Source organism: Zonotrichia leucophrys, chromosome 1A (genome assembly GCF_028769735.1).
Source record: "Zonotrichia leucophrys gambelii isolate GWCS_2022_RI chromosome 1A, RI_Zleu_2.0, whole genome shotgun sequence".
Taxonomy (NCBI): domain Eukaryota; kingdom Metazoa; phylum Chordata; class Aves; order Passeriformes; family Passerellidae; genus Zonotrichia; species Zonotrichia leucophrys.
This window is the reverse complement of record NC_088170.1, coordinates 43,115,612-43,142,713: the sequence shown is the minus strand read 5'-3', so window position 1 is coordinate 43,142,713 and position 27,102 is coordinate 43,115,612. Positions and strand designations below refer to the sequence as shown.

General features: G+C 39.2%; 1 protein-coding gene across 4 annotated transcripts in view; it reads right to left on the bottom strand.

Annotated features, from left to right (window-relative positions):
* The window catches only part of ADAMTS20 (ADAM metallopeptidase with thrombospondin type 1 motif 20), an 86,539-nt gene extending 60,902 nt beyond the window's left edge, over window positions 1-25,637 (bottom strand). For all 4 annotated transcript variants that reach the window (XR_010438690.1, XM_064702576.1, XM_064702575.1 and 1 more), the window contains exons 1-4: window positions 25,269-25,637; window positions 24,612-24,958; window positions 13,103-13,265; window positions 9,733-9,992 (exon numbers count right to left, since the gene is read on the bottom strand). Coding sequence is in view for 3 of the 4 variants with exons in the window: in XM_064702576.1 (XP_064558646.1) it covers window positions 9,733-9,992; window positions 13,103-13,265; window positions 24,612-24,958; window positions 25,269-25,359 (861 nt within the window). In the remaining variant the exon portion in view is untranslated. The remainder of the gene's footprint in view (window positions 1-9,732; window positions 9,993-13,102; window positions 13,266-24,611; window positions 24,959-25,268) is intronic.
* Between the last annotated feature and the right edge of the window lie 1,465 nt (window positions 25,638-27,102).

Here is a 27,102-nt window from a genome sequence, read left to right as displayed (position 1 = left end):
TATTTCATTTCTTCATCCCTTTACTACGGAAAGAGAAAAGATGTTTAATTTTCAGATGTATGAGGCTAAGGCAGATTCATTCCAGCCCAGCTCTTTCAATTTTTACTTTTCTTCAGCAAAGAAGAAACAGAATATGGGTTCATATGGCATTCTAAAATCATGTCAGAGAGGAATCTGAGATGAGACCTGTGAGGATCTTTGGCTTATTCCAAGAACTGGAAGACACTTGTTCCAAGGATTGATTCTAATACCATTTAAGCTGCTATAAGAGTCACTTACAACTGAGAATTTGTTACAGTATAAACTTATACAAGAAGATTACATGTGTATAGCACTAACATAGACTTTTTTCACTGGACATGGTTGTTGCACTTGTCCTTGTAGACCTTCATGGATTCACACAGGCCCACTCCTCAAGCCTCTCCAGAAGGCATCCCTTCCCTCAAGCAACTCAACTGAATAACTGAACTTGGTGTCACCTGAAAACTTGCTGAGGGTGCACAAAATTATACTGCCAGTGTCATTGATGAAGATATTAAAAAGTGTTGGTTCCAATATGGACCCTTGAGGGACACCACTCATTACTGGTTTCTGTTTGGACATTGAGCCATTGATGATACCTCTTCGGACTGGCCATCCAGTCAATTCCTTATCCATCTAACAGTCCATGCATCAAATCCACATCTTTCCAATTTACTGGACAGATTGCAGTGGGGGGCTGTATCAAAGGCTTTACAGATGACCAGGCAGAGTTCTTTCCTTGCCCCTGGTGCAGTTACTCCATCACAGAATGCCACTAAATTAGTCAGAAACATATCTTAATTAACTTGTAAATCAGTCTAGTTAGTGTCTGGTTTTGGAACAGAAAGCTCTGAAGCTCAGGAACCAGATGCATTTCACTGGCTGTCAAGTAAAGAGCATGCAGGTCATCTGAGGTAGTTACACAATCAACAAAAACCAACACATGACTTGCCCAGTACTCTAAGGCTATATATATCAGGTAGAATAGGCAAAGGGATTGAGAACTGAATGGGAGAGTTAACCAGGTTCAGCCAACACCAAACAATGCCTGAATGCCTAAACTGTGACTTTCAACCTTCAGTGCAAAGTTAGCCTTAAGTTTCCGAAATGCCTCCTCTGCTATAGTAGAGATAATTTCCGCTCCTGGGTGATTAGAATGATCCAGGCAAGGAGTTAAGGCTGGAGCCTTCTTGTAACTAAAACTTAGCAGTTCTTGTTCATAGTTGTAGTAGTACTTATACCGTAGTTGATTGATGTTCCCTCATATACATTAATAGTTCTTTGAAAAAAATCTTTTACTGCTGTGCAAGTGCTTTCTGTCAAGGTTATCCTGCTGACAAAATCTGGAAACATAGAGGAGGCATAGAAACCAACACAAAACACAGAGACAAGAGTCCTCCATCCTGTCTGTTGACCTAATGTCCATTTAAAATATTTGAGCAAGAGTGTATCTTCAAAACACAAAAGTAGTTACTCATACCTCAGAGCTGCATCAGACTGAGTAAGTATATGAGAGAAAAATATCTCATTGCATGCCTGAAGAGAATCTGTTGCAGGACTTTCAACACTATATCTATGCACCATCTGAATTATGTGCTGGTTATCTCTCTGCAGAATAGCTGAGGACTGAAATAATGTCATGTAGATGCCAGAAGTCTGCAGTTCCTGCCAAAATCTGAAACATACCTGTTTCCATTATGAGAGAAACTAAGTTCATGCTAAATATAATATAACGCTGCTCTCATTAATCCTATGTTTGAGCCAAACTATGGATCCTTTGCCTCATGACCATGACCTCCAAACATTTAGTTATTATCACTGCTTTGAAAAGATCAAGAACAAGACTCTATGCTGATAACAAGATGCTCTTACCAGCAAAGTTCAGTATACATTCCCAGCATGTTGAACAACTGTGAAGAGAAATGTCCTGAAAACTGATAACCACAAATCAAACTTGAAGATTTACCTAAGGAACTAGGCAGACTAAAATAATCCACAGAGACTTGAAATTTTACAGTGATGCAGGAAACTGTCAAAGATCTGGAATATAAGATTCTTATTTTCAGTGAAAAAAAATTAAGAGGTAAGTACTCCCTTCTCCTGTATTCTAAGGATACCACTCTCAGTCATCTCTTATTGGAGGCATTCATAAAAACGGATGATGAAATGGGATAGGAATTTAATAGCATACACAATTTCTTTACAATTTCCAGATCCACTTGGTTTACAGTGATCTAAATCCAGGCTTCAGAGAAGTAGGAGATAATAGCCAAGATAAAGTGAAATTAGTTTCAAAAGATTTTTCAAACTCTTAAAACCAGCCTTCACATCAGAATACAACAGAGAATGGGGAAAAAATATAAATTAAACTAGTTACACTTTAGTGGAAGGATCACAGCTTTTATTTTCATGGAAGTGTGAAAGATTAGTCAGACAGCTGTGGCTGCCAGTTTACTGGAAGCAACTTGGTCACAAAGTTGAGTTTTTCTTGACAATCCTGTTGCAACTGTCCACGAAAGTGTGACTGAATAGAGGCAAAACACCCTACTTAGAAAAGGCACTGATAAACAAGCAAGTACCCCTAGAGGCTGGAAGGTAAGTAAATGATACATCCAAATCCAATTGGATATATCTTGTTTAGCTCTTTTTTCCTTCCTTTTTTCCCCCCTAAACATTGTATCACAAGATCTCATTTTCTTTCCTCTTGTCTGGTATACACAAGCATGGTACCAAGAAAATATATCCCCTGAAATTTATATCCCCTGAAAGAAACACAGCATCACTTCATAGCTTGGATGTCTTTTGAAGGCTCCAGAAACTTCTATGTATCACTGTAGTGCTGAAAGCATGTAAGATATCCAGGATCTGGGAGATTTCTCCTTCACATTTTCCAGTGTCATATTGATTCTATCATATACTTCATAAGACCCAAAAATTGTCTGAAGTAATGAGATATATGAGCAGCTACTGCTTCAGAGAAAGAGCCATGTTATTTCTGTTGGTGCTACTCCTATTCTGTTGCATGCATATTTCTGTACAAAACTGACTTCCACAAGTAGATCCTCACGGCAGCAAAGACTTCTCATGCAAACTTGCACAAGTATACCTACGCCTCAGACTTCCCAATTTTTTCCCCTGTAAGTTTTATGTCATCTACAGCTCCCTCACCCAAATCCCGTTCAAGCTGCGATCCCCTCAGTTAACCAAGTAGAGGTTCTACATGTCACCTCATGGAGTGCTTTAGTGGAGGCAAAAGGAAAGAATACATACATGCCTTTTAAAGCCTGAGTTGTCTTTTGTGTTGGTTTTGGCTAGGGTAGAAATATTATCTTCATACTAGCTGGTATAGGGCTATGTTTTGGATTTGTGCTGACCACAGGGTTGATAATACAGAGATGTTTTTGTTATTGCTGAGCAGAGCTTACACAGAGCCAAGGCCTTTCCTGCTTTTCTTACTGCCACACTGGGAAGGAGACTGGGGGTGCGTGGGGGGCTGGGAGGAGACACAGCCAGGACAGGTGACCCAAACTGGCCACAGGGAGATCCCAGACCATGTGCCATCGTGCTCAGTGTATGCACTGGGGGAAAGGAGGAGGAAGGGGGGACATTTGGAGTGATGTCATTTGTCTTCCCCAGTAACCATTACGTGTGATGGGGCCTTGCTCTCCTGGAGATGGCTGAACACCTGTCTCCCCATAGGAAGCACTGAATAAATTCTTTGCTTTCCCTATTAAACTGTCTTTATCTCAACCCACGAGTTTCTAGCTTTTACCCTTCTGATTCTCTCCCTGATCCTGTTGGCGGGGGAGTGAGAAGTGGTTGTGTGGGGCTTAGTTGCCAGCAGGGAACACTCCATCAGGAATGCCTGTGTTCTGTCTCACCTCTAACCTGCAACTGAGATGGGTGTAAAGATACACCTTTAATATTGCAGTAATTCAGAAGATGGTAACAGTCATGATCATCACCATCTACAACTGTTCAATGAAAATACGTACCACAGTTAGATCACATCAAATGCCATCATGTACAGCACAACGTCAATCCATCCTTCCATTCAGAATCCAAAAGAAACGACCTTAAAAGAACATTTCAGAAGACACAGCCATTGACAGGCTGTTAGAAGCTACTCAGAGAAACACAAGTGTTGCTTGGCAAGATTGTCTCCTTATGCTCCTCATTCCTATTCCTATATGAGATGGGTCCCAAGCAGCTTAAAGGAAGGCCTTTATCATAATTGGTCAGTACCAAGACTTCACCTTAGCAGCACCTCTTGAACTACTGAAGTGAAAGTCTTAGAGACAAGTCTAATCATTGAATCAACAACAACAACCACCACCTAGACAAAAATTGTAGTAAATAATAATAACAGCAGTGAAATGTAAAGACAGGCAAGTATGTGCCTGCCCACATACTGCAAAATAAAATCCCTTAGTTAGGAAAAGACCCTTAAAATTATTAAGTTCAACCAAACACTGCTAAGTCCTCTATAAAAACCTACCCCTAAGCACCATATCTGCACATCTTTTACTTACCTCCAGGGATGGTGACTCCTCTGCTTCCCAGGGCAGCCTGTTACAATGCTTCACAACCCTCTCCACCACATATTTTTTTCTAAACCTTCCTGGTCCTTCACTTGTTACTTGGGAGACAACACTGTTCCCCAACTCAATACAATCTCCTGACAGGTAGTCATACACAATGGTAAGGTTCCCCTGAGCCTAATTTTTTCCAGGTTAAATGCCTCCAGCTCCCTCAGCCACTCCTCATATGACTTGTGCTCCAGACCCTCCATCAGCCTTGTTGCCTTTCTCTGGCCATGCTCCAGGCACTCAGTGTCTTGGAGTGAAGGGCCCAGAACTGGACACAGAACCCAAGGTGCAGCCTCACCATTGCTGAGCACAAGGGCACAATCACTGCCTTGGTGCTGCTGGCCACACTATTTCTCATACAAGACAGGATGCCATTTGCCTTCTTGGCTACCTGGGCACTCTAACATCTCTGTATTAGTTGGTCAACTTCAAGATGTAGTGAGGTATCATTATGACATTTCATATACAGGCATCCTGGAGACGCAATTAAAGGACAGTCACAACTAAAGAATAGCTGGCTTTTATACCCCCACAGATACCCACATGTCAAGATAAATAAAAAGGCCAGCTTGGAGAATTTATATGAATGATACTTTGAAAATAATTGTTTCCAGCTATGCATATTTATTGGTGAATAAATAAATACCCCTTTCATTTTAACCATGCCAAATGCACAAGATCATGGGGTTTTTTATATACACAGAAGAAACATAATAAGGTATACCCTTGGCTTGTGCCAAGAAAAATATGCCTTGTGCTGGCCTTCTAGATTTTACTGGATAAGAGATAAAAAGCACTAAACATTCCTGTAGCTTTAATACTAATGCAATGATCTGAATGAGAAAGGGGAAAAATACACTACAGAGGTTCAAAAGAACAGATACAAGGAACAACATATTCACGTCTAAATTTTGAATGTAACTATATTCATTGCCTTTCAGATGGTAGCAATACAAATTAAATTATTAACACATAAACTATTTAGGTCTACTGCCTATTTTTAAATGATGACTATAGGCAAAATTAGTATGCCAAAGGCATCAATGTTTTCCCAGTGTGTTCTGAAAAGACGACCTGTTAACTATTTTATAGTATGAACTGTGAAGTATAAAAAGAGTCTTTAAATTCACCCCATATATATTAAGATAAAATAATTTGTCTGGTTTTAATGATGGCACACATTGGTGCACACACAACCTCCCATATAGGAAATACTTCATGATGATTGCTGATCATGATTGCAAAAAAAAACCATCAACAAGACTCTAACTAGAAAAATTTTTTACTGTTAAGACCTACTAATCACTGCCTTCTATTACATATGTCAGTAAAAGATGGTAACCCTAAAACTTTTCTAAAGTCTTTGTCTTAAGGAAAATCAAAAGCACCAGCTTTTAACACCATATTATAATAGTACTATTTTACCATGATACAACACCCTTTAGGGCTGGCTGCAAGTTAAATGACTTAAATTCATGTTGTCTCAATCCTCTCGTTGAATGCATGGCTCTCCCCTCCCATGCTCTGACTTCAGCATTCCCATGACTAGGCAGTCAGCCAAGTTCACAATCTGAGCAGCCCACCACAGCCCTACCACAGGTGGTTTTATATGTCATGACTTCTTTTCAAAAAGGCAAAACTACAAAGATTTTCCTGCAAGCAGAATAAGAACGGACCTAATAGGCTTTTTTTAACTATCAAACAAATTCTATAAGCAGTACAGTACTTAAAAGCATGTCAATAATCAGGTTATTGATTCAGAAAATGAGGACAGTACCTCAAAATGTTTAATGGAACCAAATTTCAGGTGGTTTTGAATTTTACAGTAAACTCCAGTGTTTTAATGAATTATCTCAGTTGCTAAGATCAAGCCTTCATGTCTGGGGCTCTGAACTTTCAGAACATAGTCTAAGTCCTCCAGTTACTAAATCTATTCAGGCAGTGCCTACTGCCTGCTCTGCTGATACAATACTTGGAGGAACAAGAAGAAACTGTGCAAGTTAAGCAATTACAGTATTATTATTGTTTTATTTATTGTTTCACATTAAATAATGCCACTCTTTGTGTTGAAATACAATAAAGTCTTTCATAAAATCCTATGGCAAAGGTACTCCTCCTATCTTAAAGTACATATTTCAATCAAAATGAGTAAGTATTTCCAAGATATAATGTAAGTAATGTGAATACTCATATTGCCAACATTCATGCAATTTTAAAGAAATGAGATTTCTTGCATGCTGAGAGCTAAGCCTTTTCAGGTTGAATTGGATGAGTGACAAGATACTTAAAACCCTAAAAATATTTAGCAGTATATTTCAGTTCTTATTTTCCACTCATAAAACAGCAGCAAGTTTACTTTGGTGGCTTTGTTGATGCTAAAAAAAGCCCCAAAGAAAATAAAAGAAAAATGGGCAAGGATTCAAAGGTTCTTCTGGGAGCTAGATGTCTAAGTTGCATTAAATTTAATGTGATTTATATGCTTAAAGTTTTTAGGTTTCTTTAATATCCAAGCCAGAACCAAATAACCTTAAAAGTTTCAGAATTATTACAAGAGTAAAGTATAATGCTTCAATTAAAATGCCAGCAACCTGACAATTTCCCATAACAGAAGTTGCTTGACCAGATACTAGTACCAGTAAAATTTAATAATCAAAGCTATCTGTATAATGGAAGAAAGGATAAAATTTAAAAGTTTCATTTCTTTCCTTTATAGGCTATCAAATAAGACTAAAAATGGTTCCATTTCAAACACTAAGAGGCTGTGGGTCAAGAAATGACCCACTAGCATACTGATAAATTCTAATGCAGATTACATAGCAAAGAATGGTAGTCACTTGTTTTCCTATCCTTCACATTTTTTTACTAGTTTACAGAAAAATAACTGTTATGGATAAGAAGTTATAGAAGGCTGTATATTCATTCACATTATTTGTTTGACTAATATCTATATCAGGAGAGGGTTGAATTAGATGACTTCCACTTGTTCTGTGATTCCAAGCCATTGCTGAAAATGCTTGGAAGGAAGCAAAAGGGAAGGGATACAAGTTGGGATTTGTATTCTGTGGGGGAAATGGAGGCAGGAGAAGGGAGAGTGAATGGAATTTACTGAACTGTAAAGAAAATATTTTAAAAATAAAATCTGAATTTATACTTTTTATATCTGCATTTATAAATGCTCAACGTTACTAGAAATAACATCTTAAGAAATTTTTCTTTCAAGAAAATTTTTCTTTTACTGTCTTCTGCATATATATATATATTTTTAATATATATATTTTTATATATATGTGGAATAGAGCTGCCAACAGATGCAAGCAATAGATCTTACCACCTTCAGAGGCATTCAGAGATATTAAATTCACATTAAAGATGTGGTCTATTGAAGGCTATTACCCCAAAGCCAGCAATAAGTGTCAAACCCTAGTTTTACAGTACAGATAGGAAAGCACAAGAAAGAAATGACAAGTTTTTTAGAAAAGAACAGGTATTATTTCACTCATACAGTATATTTTAAATACTAGATCTTAAAAACAGTCCATGTATAGGTTATCTTTAATAGCAACTACACAATGCTTATATTATTTACCTAGAAGTCCAATTGTGTAAGTAAAAAGACAAATATGGCACTGTAAGGAATAGTAACTTGAATGTACAACATCTATAGATGCAGGAACAACGTTTTCATCTTAAAAAAACCTATCAGGAATTACATTACCTATAACACAACAAGGCCTCATGAAAAAGATATAATAAATGTCCCATTTCATCTTATTGTAAAGTTCTCTAAAAAACAGCTTCAATTTTAAAGCAACGTCTTTACCACTTTACTTTGTTTCTTAGTAAACCTCTTTAATAAAGGAAGTAACAAAAAAAACTTGCATCTTAGGGATTAATTGTTTCAAAAGGAATTCCAAACTGAGTCTGTACTGTAACAGACAATAGAACTTTCAATATGGATTTTTTTGGTAATACATGAACTTTCATACCTTCACAAGACTAAAAGTAGAAAAATTCAGAAGACTTACAATAACATATGCTAATGTCCCTTAAAACATTATTTTTCTTACAAACTAATTAAAAGAAACTCTATGTTCTCAATTTACATACCTACATCATCTGTGTAACAGATGGCAGCAGCTCTAGTGTCATCAGCTGGAGATGAGGATATCAGAGTGAGCAGAATTCTGCTCAGTTCTCTAAGTGCCTATTACCCAGCGCCCCTTCACACACTATAGGTTATCAGAATGCACAACTGGCAGATGCAACACGTTTTACATGTTTTACAGGGGACTTGCATAGGTTGGTGAAGCAGCAGCTGAGGCCACATCAGATGTTCTACAACATCCTAAAGGGCATAGGGCACTTTTATGAAGCAAGTTAATTAATCATGGTAAAACTACAGTGCTATTCTGTTCATCCAAAAGTAGATGTATGTAACTGGTCAAGTTAAAAGCCATCTAAAAGCAGATGTCTCTATAAATACTTATGTGATAGGTGCTTTAATTTGCTACCCCACGCTAGACGCAGTTTCATATAAATTAACCTTCCTGAATGGATGTAAGGACAAAAATCTAGGAATAATTACAATGCAGAATATGTTAGCATGCCTTTTCCTAACAGATGATTCAAGTGATGTAATGGTAAAACTTTTGATTTTAGAGTTTACTGTACTATATTCTGAATAATTTCTGGTTCAAGAAAGAATTTACCATATAAAGATCACAAATAAATTATACCAACTCTAAGTCTGACTCATATTAATTTGAAGTCTCTTCAAAAATTGAAAAACTAGGATTACTATAACCAAGATTTTTTTTTCACAATGCCATTTAACATCTGTCTGCTGTAATCAATTATGAATTTTTCACACACTGAACCTTAAGAATTCTTCTAAAGCAACAGAAAATCAGGAAATGGATCTCATAATTTCAAGTACACATGGTATACAGCATTAAACTGAAAAGATCCATAATCTTAAATTTTGACCCATCTTTTTATTTATGTTTATGTAAACTCTTTTTATTATACAGAATTTTATCAAACCAGAAGACAGGAAAGTTGCAGAAAAGAAAACAGCAGAACAGAAATAATTAAAATTCCTAATGCTTAAGAACTTACTTACTATTGACATCAGTGTTAGTACATAGTGCTGTAAATTCTGCCCATGGTGACGAACCATTTTGGTGTCAGCTGTGACCATCACTTCTACATATCTTGGATAGGAAAGAAAACGTTTCTTCCTGGAATGTGGATTGCCACCATCCTCTACAGAGATGTTATTTAAAGCATACTCTGAACTGAGAAACTTCTGTAAAATGCTGCTCTTTTCATCTAAACTGCTGAAGGTTGGATGTAATAATGTGCTCTTCTGCAACTCTTTCTCTGTAAAATAAAAAGATTTATTGTTGAATGCAGTTGCTAAATACAAAGGCAAAAGGCTGCCCAAAAGAGAAAAACTTGTATCTATGATCTTATTTCCAAGAGAAACTGTGGAAACATTAAAAAAACCCCAAAAGCACAGAAGACTGTAACAGGAACACCAAATGAGATGTTCTATCATAAATGGATTATTTGTTACAAATTAGTTAAGAGACAGCAATACTACACAGTTCCTAGAAAGCAGTATAATCCAAACAGGAAGGCTGGAAGGAGATAAGCACTACAGCTTACTCAGTACAACAAAGGACACAAGTTAGTTAAACAAAACGCATTTTTATGCACAAACTTTTGGCACCAGAAGAACAAATTAAAATCAAACTACTTCCAACTCCTGAATTCAAGTCTTTACTGACTTTCAAATTCACATAACATTATATTTAAATAAATATGGAGTTTAACTTCATAAGCAAGTACACACCAAAAGCCTTAAGTGACCTCTTTGACTGTTTTGTAAATATTCATTATGTAGAATCAGGCTCTAGGAAATACACAATCTACTCAGATATCTTCAACTAAGTACTGTAATACTTCCAATTATATTGCATAGTCCAACCAACAAATGCTTCTGATGCCTGATACAGAAAAACAATGCCTTTACCAGAGTCATCTTAGCTCACATAAAAAATACCCAACAGAGAAGCATATCTGAATTCTCACTGCCCTCTAGCACTTCAGCAGCTAACTGGGCACTCCAGCCCCTTCAGAGGAAACCTCCACTGTCTTTGTGGAAACTCGATTTCCCTCTTAAAAAGTCGCCAAAGGATATGTCTCCTAATCATTTTATTCTAATGACTTAGTGACTACAGCACTGACCCAAGAATTCAGAGGCCACACTTCTGTCACCCTCAACTTGAGAGGATTTAAATCTACACATTCCATTATTCAAGGGAAGAGCCCTCATGTCTAAAATTTAAGGTATTTTTGAGAGATACATAGTTTGTCTTCCTTAAAGTTAGGGTACAATATGGCAAGAAAGAAAAACAGTAGCAACAACAGCAATTACTTTACTGAGTAATTGTTTAAAAATCAATCACAAAATAAAGCTATACTAATCATGAAGCCATTAGCACTAACAATGAGGGGAGAAAGCAGGGGCTGGCTCTGAAGAGGAACTAGTTCAAGAGTATCCACATATACTCTCATGTGTTTAGACTAAGTTGGATGCACTGAAGAGAATTGGCTGAAGCAGTTTCATATACACAATCTTTACTAGGTCACAGAAAGTGTCTGACATTCCAGAGTACTGGCAAAATGGGAAATAATACTCAGATTTAAAGGGAGAGTTTAAAGATTATCTAAATTTATGGATCAAACAAATCAAGAACAAATCAAATTAATTTTACCAACACCAGAAATCAACAAGTCGATAAGTAATAGCTATGAGACTTATCCAAAACCTATTCTGGCAAACTCTGATGAGCTTCCATGTCTAAAGGAAACAGAACTTACGGACTGAGGAGATGCAATAAATATCCTATCCTGACCTGAGTAAGGCATATATTAAGGTTACAAAAAATTTCTTCATTGGCAAACTAGTTTTAGAAGAAAACAGTACGAAGAGGAGAAAAGATTTGTTAGACAATTTTAGAATTACCATGGCCCAATTTCAAACTAAAAATATGTATTGTCTGGTATGTTCCTCCATATCGTCTGTCAAGGTTCCCTTACTACAGAAAGAGAAACTTTCATGATTCCAAGTAGTGATATAAGTTGTTCCTCTGTGAAGAACAGATATGAATAACCAAACAAGACTAGCATTAAAGGAGACCCATCATTTTTAGAACAGAAACATAAAAACACAAAGCTTTTCTTCATAAACATTTCCACAGCTTCTGCCCCCAAACTGACAGTAAGCCCTAGCTCACAATCTTTTATAATTGTTCCAATAAATGAAAAAGGAGAAAATGACTATGTTCTTAATGCTTGAAGCCTTTTTGTCACACTAGCTTGTTTAGATTAAAGAAAAAAAAGACACAGAACAAACTGAAAGACCTCTAATTTGGTTCAGTACATATTATTTATCATTTAATAAAAAAAGGCATAGGAATAAGAACATTTGCTTGAAGTAATGATTATTTTCTGGCCTTAGTATCTATGGGAAAGCAAAATTCTCAAAATAATGTTTTCAACTATAAAATATGTTATAAAAATTTTCCAAAATTAATAACACTAATCACCCAAGTTTTTTTTTAATCTTTATGTTTTTAACCATCTACATAGACATTCCTCAAGAAGAGTTCCAGTGAAAGTTCCCTGTTCAGCCCAGGAACTGATCAGGGAGCTGATCTTCCCTGCTGGCTCAGTTTTCAGCACATAGGGATGGCATTCCCCGGGCTTTCCCCTGCACCTGCAAAATTTCTTCCTTAAATTATGTCCAGCCTTCCTGTTCCCCTTTGTTATTAAGGACTGTTTCCCAAGGGACACTTTGAACCAGTGCCCTGAACAGGCCGAAGTCCACCCTCTGAAAGTTCAAGGCAGAGGTTCTGTTGGCCCCCTTCCTTTAACCTTGAATAATACTAAATATTATGAATATATGGTGTAAATAAATTATTAAAATACGCACAAGGACAAACATTTACAATAATGGGTAAGATCAGATTGTATTAAATTCATGAGTAATATTAGATACTTCCATTATTAAGGAAGACAGAAGCTCATGTATTATCTGCTAGACTTGCAGTAAGTTCATTATCTTTTATTATCTGCTAGAATTACAGTTAGTTCATTATCTTTTGTGAATATAAGCAACAGCTCCTGTGGATCTATTATTTCAATGTTTACATATGGGACAATGTAGGACAAAGCAAACCCCACCAGCGTTCTTGCAACATCATGGGTTTTTCTTATACATACATTCAGTCCTACTTTTGAATTTGCTACTGTCACAAAACAAAAGGAAAAGCTGACAAGCTTATGTCAAAGAAATGTGTAGGTTCTAATGGCACGATGTGGAGAAAAACTTTTTATATATATATATATAAAATCTTGCTTTTTTTTCTTTAGAACAACTGACATTTGAAAAAGGCACAATGAAATTTAAAGTATGACTCTACCTGAAACTTCACAAGGTTTATAGGATTTCTGATACTCTTTTTTAAGATCATCATGCCTGTATATAAGATGTGGTTTGTTATGTTCATCTTCATGTTCACCTCCATCCACTTTCATCAGAGGTTCTAAAATGTATTCACCATCATGTGCCTTGAAGGTGCCCATCTGAAAGCAAGAGAAGTAATTTAGTTATTTTCCACTGAAAATACTGATGTAAAAATAATGCTCATTGAAATAAAAGCTATTTATGGTAACATTTTGAGGTTAATAATCATACACATGCATGTCAGACAGGGGAAACTCCAATAAAACCTGGAAGGTAAGGCAAGAGAAGTTTGCTTTCAGGGACTTAATCCACCAGAATAACTCACATTACCTCACATATTAACAATGTATTAAAGGTAATTACAATAAGAGTTATGAAACAAAGGAGATCACAAAAATATAGACAAACCAGGTATAATCAAGCAGGACCAGTTGGGAACTGTGCAAAGGTGTTGTGGAGAGCAGAGGCCACCAAGAAATTCAGAATTTGACTGCTGTCAATTGACTGCTGACTGGACTGATTTGTTGCCTTCTGTCCTTAACATAATTTATATAGTATTCTTCTTCCAAAATTGCATTTCCCCCATAGATTAGAAACAGTGTTAACATGGTATTATTTTTGAAGATTTTTAACTGGAGCAGAAGTCAAAGTTGACACCATTAAAGTATCTTTTATCCTTGATTCCCCCAAAACACTCCCCATCCCCGGCCACCACAGGCACATATGGTTAACGATGTAGTGGGAGCCACAGTAACTTGATTACCAACAAAAGCACCGGCACATACACAAAGAACAAAAATTAAGCTCCTTTCCCCCTGCCCCATAATCCTTTCAATTATGAAATCCTAAAGCAGACTCTGTTCTTTCTCACTGCACTTCTAACCAAATTCATAATTTCCCATGGCTTAACTACTTCACCTCAGGAGACTACGAGGAGGAAGAAAGAATTCCATCAAATTATTTTCCAACTTTTTAGCAACTTCCTGACTTCAGCCAATTAAACACATGAAGTGAGTAGGTACACTGCATCCTGATAGATGTTTTGCCACTAAAGCATAAGATTGACCAAAAAGACAGAAGCAACAACATACATAATACCGTTTAAGAGATTAAATGTTCATGTCAGCCTTGAAACTCAGGGTTATAGAGAGAGTGGCAGAGCAGGATAAATGAGAACAGAATCAAGAATAGGGCTTTTTCAAACAACCCACTAAGTTTTCTAACCTACTAACTACTGCAGCCTACTTTAGTGTCCAGGGTATTGTACTGGAATTATAATTTCCCCTTGAATTTGGGATCCTTCTAAGCAGTTATCAGCTGTCAATCTGTAAGAGTCTGTTAGTCTGACACATGGCTGAAGCCTATCTGCAATCTTGTCTGATATATAACACTATTAGAGATAATGTCAACACATTGTGGATGAATCCTCTGCACCAGCTTTGCTGCAAAATGAAAAAAGACATCTAAATAGTATTTTCATTTCAAGACTGTTTAAATCTAACTCACAGAAGCACTTTTCCCCCTCAGTTTCATTTAAATTCTTTGCAAGTAGTCTTCATGCTGGATCCTTTATACATTCAGTTTAGCCTTCTCACATGCAGTGTTTCCAGGGAATGTAATTTGTAGAGGACAGCAGATCGAGTGTACCAAGAACAGCCTGGAAAGGGCTTCAGGAAAACAGACATGCCACAGCTTGTCAGTTAGTCTTAAGGCACAACCTTTTAGGTTTGTAATGACAGGGACAGACAAGAGCCTGTCACTCAGGGACAAAGCATCAATTCCCGTTAAGATTCATGTTTTATTACATATACTATTATAAAGTCCCAGTTAACAAAATGTCATAAATCTGACCCTATACTATTTGTCAACACTCACATGCTAATTAATTATTTTCTCCTGATATACCAAAACCCACATTTCTACATAATAGATATTTAAAGTATGTTCTTCCAGATTTAAGCAAGAACTTTATTGTTCCTGCTTTATTTTCTACATACATTTTATTTCCCTCCTATTCTTTCAAACAGGTGGAGCAGATAATCTGGGTTTGTTTCTTCAAGATCTTTTCCAACAAACAGACAAGGAATGCTTTCAGTTACAACACACAGATTATAAGAACAATACCCCGGAATTTACAAGGAAAAAGTTCGTACTACATTCTAAATTAAACTTTCAAAATATCAGACTTCCACTGGAAAAGATAAACCGCAGCAACAAGGCGATATTATTTTTCTATGATTTCATTCTTAAAAAAAAAAAAAAAAGTAAAACTCCCAAACAAAACATAAGACATATGTTTTGACTGAGTCTCCTCACTTCAAAACTTCACAATAACAGACCACAAATTTACAGACCAAAAAGTTAGGACAGACAGCTGGATGGACAGAATCCTCCAGTATGATTCCTGGCCTCAAAATTATTCCTAGCTTTTTTTTCACGTCAAAAGATTAACACAAGACAGTATATTTGTGTCCTAAAGACTAGAGAGTCCACCTCTCCAGATACTTGGGACAATCATTTTAGAAAAATGGATTCAGCTGTCAAGCTTCCTTTTGCTCACTCTTTGGCCCACTGATTCTCACAGAGTATCCCAGGATCAATGGTCTGTTTAGATATAGAAAAAATAGCTGAGCAAAAATCTATAATGCAAAAAGCTTTCATTCTTTCTACAATGAATTCTCTTCAACAATGCATGGGTAAAGAAGCAATTACTACCACTGAGTAGTTATGAAGGCCTCCTATCTGTAGTCTATGACAAATTTTTGCAAATCAACTGAACACACCATGTTTTATGGGAGAAAGAGCAAAAATTAAGAGATCAAGCAGTGTTCTGTCTTAAGAAAGGTATTTGATATTTGTCATTCAAAGCCAAAGAAGGCATTGAACTTGTAGCCACTGATTCCACTCCTCCAAATTTGCCTTGAAACTACATGGTTTGCTCCTTATTTTCCTAACACATGCATCTACAAAAATTCAGTCACCAGTTACACTGTCTGTTTACAGTCCTCCAGCCAGGAAAGTGATACTGGTGACAGATTCTGCTGATACAAATGAAGCTATTGCTGCATCTTGGACACACAAGGAAAAGAGCTGTGAGATCCAAATGAAGAATACTTTTGGTAAAATGAAATAAGAAAAGTCACTTAGGTGTACAGAGGTAGGTTGCTGAAACAGGAACACAAGCATTTGCAGGAAATTAAATCAGAAATGAACTGGATTTATTTATCATCTACAGATGCCTCTCAAATTATCTAACATGAAAGCTGCCTGAATCATTCTATTTCTGTTCTTCAGATAAAGAGATAAAAGCACATTTAAAGATCCCTTCAGTAGAAGTAGACTACAAAATTGAAAACAGTCTCCTGCACATCATAAATAAATGGTCCAAAGAAGAAGTGCTACCCAGAACTATGCATATGCATAGATTTGAGAAAATTTATAAGAAAGCCCACATGAGAATGACAATTTATATTTTGGATTTAAAATATTATGAATGATCTAGACACTTTAGATTAAATCAAGGTTCAGGAGATCAACACATCTACTCACTATATGGTATGACTTAGTGGTTTAAAGTGGCTTAAAGCTGTATAGTCTTAACCAATATTAACTCTATTGCAACAGTTATAGAAGTAAATATTGCAAAATTATGGTTAAAGAATGTACTATGCTCATATACAAATTACATCTTTGTCTACCAAGTTTTCAGAACACATGGAGAACATAAGGGATATATAGCAGACTTCAGAAATGAGGAATCAGTATGTTCAACATCACAATTGGAATTGTTTCATCAAAACTGTAAAAGAACAAATGAAGCTCTGGAAAACTTGACTCTAAACTGGCAGACTCTGTCCCAGGTAAGCTCCACTCCTGTGCTCAAGTACTTCTCATGCCCTTAAAGTATGGCTTCTTAACTCACTTGAAAACCTGTAAGTAGTTTATAGCAAGAGCACTTTAACAGTCAAAGTAATTTACAAAATCCCTTCCTTTTATACTGCTCTCTTCCCCTCTGCTATCCCTCCTCTTTTGATTATTCAAAGCTCTTCAATCATATAAGAATCCCTCCCCCTTTTTCTTCCTGCTTCGCTGTTACAATATTTTATGATGAAAGACTTAAGAAACATTGCTTAATTAAAGAAAAAAGTATTACAGCGATCATAGTACACTGTCAACATCTGGAAAAAGTATTTCTGCTAGAAGATAATTCAGCTAGAAACACAATAAGAGATAGCAGTTCAAGCTAATTTATTAAAATCAGAGCTAATATAATTGAAATAAGAAAATAGTAATAAAATCATAATTTTTTTTTCCCTCACCAGGGAAGAAATATCTAGCAAAAAATGTTTTCTGGTAGGAAACATTTTAGAAGTGATTGAAAGCAACATTATGTTTGAAGTTCTTAGAGAATAAAATTCTAAAAGTTTTTTATAGGTATCTAACTACATCTTACAGTTTCTGTGATGTTAAGATTGCATGAGCTGACTATAATCACACCACTAAAATAATTGATGGGGCATTCACCAGGAAGTGTCCTGGTCTGCCAAGACACCTGAGCTTTAGTTAGATAAAATTTCTTAATTCCAGATTGAAATTTAAGTTCTGTGTAACTGCTTAAAGGGATTTTACCAATTTGTATGTTTAGACCTTTCCTTACCAATAAACATATGATAACCAGGAGTTTCTAAATAAAATTTGTAGCCAAAACAGAGGGGCTAAACAGCAAAAATACTTGAGAGAATGTCAAAAAAAACAATCTCAAAGCCACCAGAAAAGAGCATTGGTTCATGGAAATAAACAAGATTCAGTGGAGTGGAAGAAAGAGAGAAGGGTCATTTATTTATTCATTTTTATCTTTATATACAATTCACAGTGAACAAGCTAGACAAGCCAACTAAAAATATGCATAACTTTTTTAATAGATATATACATGGAGATTCCATTACAGAAAAGCAGTTATACAATGCCTGTTGACATTGGCAAAACAAAATGTATAAATACATACAGGGATTTTCTTGCTTGTTTGGGGGTTACTTTGGGAGGGAGTAAGTTGTTGGCTTTTATTTTTGAGTTTTAGGGGATTTAGTTTTAACACCTCAACTATCATCAAGCCAAGTATTCTGACAGAACACAGATCTACAGGATCCATACACTTTATCTTGAAGGACACTCCATCATATCATCTCTCCTGTCTCAGAAAATGTCAAGCAAATTTACACTTGCAACTTATCTCTGTTTAAAGAGAACTTCCTAGTTTGATGTTTTTAAGTAGATGCAGAACCACCTTTTTATCTCACTGGGAGATGAATAGCTCCATACAGTCCTTTTGACCTCATAAGCACCATCACAGGCAGTTATCACTCAAGAGCACACAAGCTATGGTTACATTTTCACACTAGTCAGTCACACAGTAAGCTACCTTGAGTACTTCTGTAAATATGTGCATTCCCAGAAGATATTAACTGTTCTCAGTGTCTGGCTTTGCTATCTTAATTGTGCCATTTTCTACATGAGGGTGTGTCTGAAACAGAATGAGAATTGAGACTATTGCAGATACACTATCTCATATGGGAAGCCTATCTATTCCCCAAGAGTACAAAGTTTCCTGAGATCTATGACAGCTGAATGTTGACTGCCTCCTGGACTGGAAGCATTAAGTTCAGACAAAAAAAGAAAACCCACACACAACCCCTCCCCCCCACCTATTTGCACACCAGTAATTTAGTTTAGTGACAGCAAAGGGCCATATGTTGTGTACTCTGCCCTTCCCTGACACAGAAACTTCTGTGTATTTCCTCAAAGTTTAATGAACATGTGTTTGTGTATATATATAAACAGATAAAAGTAAATCAAAGTTCCTCTGGCAGCTCAGAGCATACCAGCAAATTCACCTGGGTCATATAGATCCAAACAATAAAAGCAGCAGTTGAGAACAAGCTACAGCCATCAAAACAATTTATCTGGCCAACATATGGGCAAAGAATGTGCTCAAGAAGTCACCAAGGAAAGGCCACTAGATACAGGACATGGGCAGAAGGCAGCCCAGTGATGGCTCAGCAACCTTGACATAAAATGTTACATAGGCACATCCTCTCTGTTGAGAGGACAATTCCTGCAGAATTTTGCTGGTGAACAAGTAGACACATACTCAGGTCCTACTGCTTTAGATAAAAGATTTTCGGTGACAGACCTTCAGCTGCACAATCTGCAACTCCACATATCTTTTCAGTTTATAACTGCAATTACCACCTGTATTTGCTGATCTGTGCTGGCCTATGTGTGAAGGTATAGCATCTGTGGAAGCATTTCCAGGAAAAGTTGAGATGCAAACAGCCTGAGGAAACGTACTGGAGAAGATTCAGGGTTTTTAAAACAGCTGTAGAGGGGACCTAAATTGTCTCACTATTTTGCAACAAGCCAAAAAGAAAGAAGATTTTATCTTAAACTTGCAAAGTAAAACCTTTTACTTAAAACCCCTTTGTGCTGATAGAGACAGAGCAAATGCTCAGGATCATAATGGAAGCACTGAAACTCTTCCTGTTTTGCAAATCCAGAGCCAGAGTCTCACCTTATATACATGTATGACACAGAAAACCAGAACTACCACGTGGAAGTCTTCAGATCACCCAGCCAGTAGTAGTAAGACTTTGTTTGCTCAAGCAAAAATCAATTGCCTTGAGCTGACATTTTAATAGGATTGTTTTCCTAGCTTCTGATGGAATCAGTATATTAAGATAAAAAAACTATGAAATCCAGTATGTGCCTTATGGATATTTACAGCATTATAAATGTAAACCAAATACGAAAACTATCCTGCATTCCAGATTTAGAAAGTATCTTTTTTGAAGTGACAGCTTAGAAGTTAAAGCATTAAATTACCTCAAGGTAAGCACATTTTCTAGTTACAAGTGTTAAAGTTTCTTGGAAAAAACAACTTAGTTTCACTCACTGAGGTTGTTAGTACTAAGGAGCACAAAACCAGGGAGCAAATATCTGGGGTTTGTCACCTGCACTAGATCTGCACAAGAAACTGGATGCTGGCTATGCTAGCAGTAGCTTCTAGCAAGTTTTTGGGATTTGGACTGTTGGATTTTTTAACCAATTAAAAATCACAGTTTTTTAAGACAAATTCCAAGACTGCTTACTTTTCCCTAAAAGGAGCCACTTTACCAATCCATAGCAGCAGACAGAGCTGTTTTCAGAACCTCTGAGAAAGGTGATTCGCTGACCCGGATTAATAAAAAATAAACACAACCTCCTGTGCTGAGGATTGTGAAGACCCACACCTAGGTTCATACTCCTGCCCTTCTCCAAACTAAAGTAAGTCTGATGTGCAGTAAGGGAGCATTGCCAAAGTGCTCCCTTGAGCTGCTAAGACACTTGTCACACTCCAAAGCTGCATTAGAACAAAGTGGCCCTGCCTTCCTGGACTGCAGACAAATCCACACAAGAGAGATTCACGTGCACTTTTCTACTCCTAACTACTGCCAGCCAGTGAGCATGTGAAATTGCTCTACACACAAGAGACCAGACACCCAAAAGAATGTATTTTTTCCTTCTTTCTTACCTTTTCATCTCTCACAATAGTCACATAAAACACCTTTGGCACTTAAGCATTCTTCTAGCTCACAAAAACTGATTTTAACTGTTCTCAGCATCAGCCAACACCCTCCTAACCCCTGATAAAAAAATATCAGGTTTCTCAACAGACTAAATAAGCCATTTCTGTAGCATTCATTTAGGATGATGAAAAAAAAAAAAAGCCAACCAAAAAAAGTTCCTTTCTTTAGATGGGCCCTGCTAGGAATTGAAGGTGCATTCTAGTTAAAATAAGGGAGTTAACATCATTTATAAGACACTTCATTCACTGATATTAGCTTGTATTTGTCATTAAGCTCATGAATCACATGTTCTCAAAAGTGAAATGATTTTTAACTATTTGGGGATTTACCTCTTTGATTTTGCTGTCTGCCCAACCTTTGAAAGGTATATTTAGTCTACAGGCATCCAGGGACATCCTCAGCAGATCCCATTCCCTGTTTGTAGGAAGCTATAACTGACTAAGGCAATAAAAGCAAAAAATATGGAACTTCAGAAAATAAAGTGAAATACAGCATGAAATCTCAAAAATTACTCTAAAGACGCAAGAAATATGCCTGTATGTGATCAGATGTTCAGCTAGGCACCCAGGCCATCACTCCAAATGACCTTCTGCCTTTGATGGATCCCAAAGTTCCCTAATTATACTCTCCCTCCTTGCAATTACTACAGACTCCCCGCTGACCTTCTAACCTGCCTGTGCCATTTGCACCCCTGAACCCAGGGCATGCTCTGAAATGTAACACAACAAAACTGCAGACAGGGTGTCAGGAGCCATTAAGCAATGCTCCATGGGTACTCTGGGTTGTAGGTGCTCTTAGCACACACAGGAAAAGGCTTAATGGAGGGGGAAATGGCAAATCAGGGTGGAGGGGGACAACACACTCAACCTGAGAATGCAAAGAAAGGAAAGAAAGAAGGAACTTGAGGAGAACTGAAGCTGTGATGAATGCAGTCAGACCTTGGGGATAGATGCCTACAGGATAAAGTGAACACAAGTTCCTGGTCTCACTTCACATGACTCAGGCACATATCCTGAGCAATTTTTAAAATTCCATTGTTACACTCCCTATACCTTTATAACTGAGTACAAGTCATTTTGTCCTGCCTAGCTTTTACAGCTTTGGTCAAATATAAGCAATTCTCTTATATATGCAAAGCTGGAAGACAGTTCAAAGCAGTATCATAACTTCCATACACTAAGCTCAAGTTCAGCAATCCTACAAAGAGAAAGGACTTTACCTAAAATAAATATAATGCAAGGCTACTGAGTCACAAGCCTGGCTTCTACCCTCTTGCTCCCAATAAATAGTATCTGACCTCAGCAGCAGTCAGACTTTAAATGTTTGGATGCACTCATGAAGCATGGCACTGATCATTGAAAGAGTAATAACTGACTAATGTATTTTTTCAGGTACATTTGTTGAATGCACAAACCCATGAAATTTTAAAAGCTTTGAGGATAAAAACATCTTTTTACTAATTTTTGAGGATAGTCCTATCTAGGAATAGGGAATGCATTCAGGGAGGACAAGATCTCACAGGATAATTCCACATGGTCTGTAGTTCCCTCTTTTCCCATTCATTCCTCTCTAAACTCCAAAAAAAGTTTTCTCCTTTGGCAGTTGCACAAGGCAGAAAACAATTGCTTTGAATCCATGAGGATGAGGAAGAACATTAGCTTGAAGGTTCTGAGTCAGGTTGGAGGTCACTCTGTGCAGTTACAGCCAACCAGCTGGCTGTGCCCACCACACAATCCCTCCTTGGAAAACTATAGGCACATCCCACAGAAGTGCAACAGCATCCATGAAGGCTCTGCTTCCTCTTCTGAAAACCATCACCACTGAGGGGAAAGCAGACACAACCCTGGCTGTGCTACATTCCTTCCAAGGCTGTATCTGCCTGGGCAGAAAGTGAAATGAGAGGTGAGGGAAAGCCCTGAGAGCAGCAAGACAGAGAGGTCTTTGCTGGTGGTCAGACCAGGCACTCTGTGAGCCAGGCAATGACTGAGGACATGAAGCACAGCTGGAAGCTGCAGTGACAAGTTCACACAGCTCATCTAGAAGAGGGAAAGGCCTAATTTAAAGGCACTCAGGGATTTCTGACCATACACATACAAGATGATACTGCAATGTATCAGTAAGGAAGAGCGGGGCGAGAAATAAGTAGTGAGACATTCAGCCTGTTGCAGGCAAGAAGATGATCCTGTGATTAAGAATTTGAGAACTGATAAATAAGGTATTTGAGACAACTTTTAGCAGCAGTAAGTACAGGTTTTGATGAAAAGTTACTTTTAATGCACGTGGTTCCTTCAAGTAATGCAAAGCAACAGTTTACAGGAATAGAATTCAAACAGGCAACAAAGATTGTTGAAAGTAGAAATTATTAGAACTTTTCATATTTTTCTGTAAAAGGTACGCCACTATTCTCAATGACATGACATTTGAGCATCTATTAAAACATGAAACATGAAAGAAATAAACCAAAACCAACCATATTTGTGATACCTCATCTTTCCCTCTCCATGTAAACATACTACTCTCTGTCTTAGTAAACCTATTAAGATATTTGGTATAGTTTTGAATTGGGCTTTGGATAAGATAGTCAAGAACCAATGACAGTCATTTGTAAAACAAGATATATAGATAAAACTTAGGATGAATACAGAATTACTGTTTTCAAATGCTTGCTTCATCACTAATTTCCAAGGACTAACCAAAGTCCACACACCTCAACCCAAAGACAAGATGGTATATATCCAAATATCCAAGAAGCACAAGAAAGAGGTGTTTCTTTCAAATAGCAGTTATTTCTGGTTCTCTCTTCTATCCTGTGTATCACCCTCTATTAATACACATCACACAGTCCTAAATACATCCAACCAATTGCATTCTATTTTGTGTAGGCTACTCGAAAGAGCCTAGTGTATGAAGTTGGATTTTATTGAGGTCCCAAAAATAGGAGTCTTGCACCTTTAGTTTCCTGAGTGACTGCAAAAAATGGAACAACACCAACTTCAATTCAAATAATATTTACAATGCTGTATTTCTACAGTGTGCCTGTCACACAACTTGTCCTTGGCCTTTCAATAAGAAGTGATGTGGCAAAGCACAAGGTATCAGTCTTCGTGTTTCTAGGCACAAAACTATAAAATTTAGCAACACAGTACAACTGTTTTCAAAGACAGTTGTGGGATGCTATTTCCCCTTATCACTTTGGAAGACATAATAAATGCTATCAAGGGATAAGTACAAAATGTATATCATTGCAGTGTTGATTTATCTACTCAATACAATTCTTAAGAAGGGTTTCACAGACGCACTTCCACTGAAGTTAGGAAATTTCCTATTCCCTTTTAGCAGAAATGTGTTTAGAGAGCACTGCTGCACACTTATTAGTATACAACATACCTTTACAGCATTGTTGAAAGCTGAGGAAGAAACTGATCAACACTAGCTCTTCTCTCACCTTCTCAACTACCATTACTCCTCCCCCACAACCACAATATCTGTTAAGCTACAAACACATAACTGATGCAACTGACAGCATCATTTTATCATGACAATAGCTTACTGTGTTTCTAGGGCATGCTTTTTCTCTCTGTTACAATGATCTTGGTGTCAGGAGTTACATCAACCAACTACATTACTGGCCAGCAAGAGATCCTTTGAAAGCGGCATTTGTATATCCCACCAGAGAAGTATCATCGTGACTGCACACTGCTGATGCCAAGACATCGCATTACCAACTACTTGGAATGATGCCCAAGAATTTCCAGCTTAGCTCTCCAGCAAAGGCATCCCACTACATTTCTTTCAGGGAGGAGAATATGAATGGAGACAGGAAGCAGTGACCAACATGCTTACCAAACCACCACAGATGCTGAAGACAGCCATGTGCGTTTCCTGGGCATTGACATGCCCGCGGTAGAAACAGTGCCGCAAATCAGAGGACGGCTGTTTCTGCGGGGCCCCGACGTGCACCACCGTGTACTGAGCAGCGAGGAATCCTGCATCAGCACTCAGGTTCAGCTGGAAGACCTGCCCGTACGCTCTGAGCTGGTAATGTGTTCGGAAAGCAGCGGGCTCCAGCGGTGCCTCCAAGCTCCTTTTCCTCCTTCTGAAGTGATGCGTGTGCGGGAAAACTTCTCCAAACTCATTCACTCGGACAGGTGTGACGATTTCGTAAGAGGAGAGCTGCTTCACCAAGGTCTCTGCAACAGAAGGCAGGACGCTCAGCCGACGCCGCAGCACAGCACAACGCCCCGCCGGCACCCGCACGGCTGCTGGCACGGCACTCGTGGCGCCAGCCCGGGCTCCGGTGACAGCCGGGGGCGGGGGGCTGCCGCCAGCCTGCCCGGCGAGACCCGCGGCCGCCCGGCCCCGCCACTCGCCGCCGCCGGGAGCCAGCGCTGCCTCCTCCCGCCCTCCCGCAGGGGAGCGGCGGCTGCCCCGGAGGGCACGGCGCCCGCCGTAGGGCCACGACCCCCGGGCCGCTCGCCGCCTTTGCTGCCGCTCGCTTACCTTGTCCGGGGTGGAAGCGGACTCCCCACGACGCGGCGACGAGCAGGGAGAGGGGGCACAGCAGAGCCGCCAGCCGCCTCGCCCCCCGCATGGCTCGCTCCGCGGCGGCCGTGCCCGCAGCGCCCCCGGGCCGCCGCCGCCTCAGCGCTCGCCGGCCGCCCGGGCCGGCCCCGGCTCCTCCATGCGCCCCGCGCGCCTCCTCGCGTCCCGCCGCCTCCGCGGCCCCGCACACGCCCGCGGGAAGCCGCCCCGCGCCCGCGCTCCCTCTCCTCCCGCCCCTCGCCTCCGCTCCCCCAGCTCGCTCTCCGCCGCCGGGGTGGGCGAGGGCGGCCCTTCCCTTCCCGTCCCTGCCTCCGCCTCCCGTGCCGCTGCCCCCGCGGCCGGCGGGGCGGCGCGGAGATGCCCGCTGCCCTCAGGCGGGGCCATCCCGCACCTCAGGCGGGCACGGGCCCGGCCCGCCCCCGGGACACGGGCCGCCCAGGGGCGGAGGGCAGCTCCCCCTCCGCGGCCTGGGCAGGGGCGGCCCCGGTGTCTCGGCCCCGTCCCGCCGCCGCCCGCCCTGTCTGCAGGCGGCGTTACCGCACGCGAAAGGTGTCCCTCCAGCCAAAATAGGGAGTTGTGAGGAGCCTGGCAACGCCGCATTTCCCACCGGGAGCGGCAGAGGCCGTGCCGGGAGATCCAGCGGTGTGTGTCCCACAGATTCAGTATCAACCGCAGCCCCCGCCGATCACCTGCCCCTGCGCTCAGCTCCGGGGATGCCGCTTCCCCAGGCTGCTTCCAAGGAACGGGATGTCCCGGCAGAGCCTGACACCACGGTGTCGACGGACAGGAGTTGTTCGGGCTCCAGGTCCCCTGTTTCGGTTGTTCTGTCTGGGCGAAGTCTTCATAAAGCTGCTTGTCCCAGCATTCAGGGAGCCCAGCATCCCTCGCATGGAGTGCATGGATTATCCGTTTTACCTGAATACTTTTTTCCTGAAATGAGGGAATGGGCTAATCAGGCCTTGAGTGAAGCTATGTAGCACTGAAACAGCCTTCACTGCTAGAATAAAATCATATATCCCTTGTCAAGAGTCCAGGATTGTAGTAGGAATACGTGGATTATTCCAATGCATATTGGCATCCAACATAATCTTGAGAATATTGAGTCTTGTTGTGAGTACCGTGTTTCTTCTTGAATACTCAGAAGACGGAAGCTCTCAGATGGATATTAAACTGTTTTTTCTCTGTGGGGTCACTGAGAAGCACAGTTATATGAAAAGAAAAAATATTTGTAATCTGAACAGTTCTGCAAAGAGAAGCAAACAAAAAGCTTATGTCTCCAAATACCATAAATATCAAAGAAATCCAACAAGAAGCAAGTATTGCAAAGTATTTCTTTTAAACTGCATACACCAGAGAAGACTGATCGTGATAGTTAAACATAACTCCACTTCTGAGAATTGGGTATGAGAAAGGAGGTGAGAGGAGAGAGGTCCATTCTGCCCACCACAGAAGCATGAAGATGCAAGATTCATTTCAGTACCCCGAGATGTCCTGTTGCAGAAGACACATGGGCAAACTAGAGTAGAGCAAAAGTAGAGCAAACTTTGAGTGCTTTGATTTTATTGGCATAAAATGTACAAACAATAGTAAAACATTAAATTGAGAGGAGCAATTGTTGTACATGCCTCTGATTTCTCCAGCAAATTAGAATTTCCCCATTTCTTGGATCTTACTCGTTGAAGCAATTATCAGAGTGCAGCAAGTTATCTCCTTCCCAGTCAACTTAAATGGTTGTCAGTGATGAAGCAAATATGTACTACTTCATTAAACAGAAGCAAATACCTACTGATTC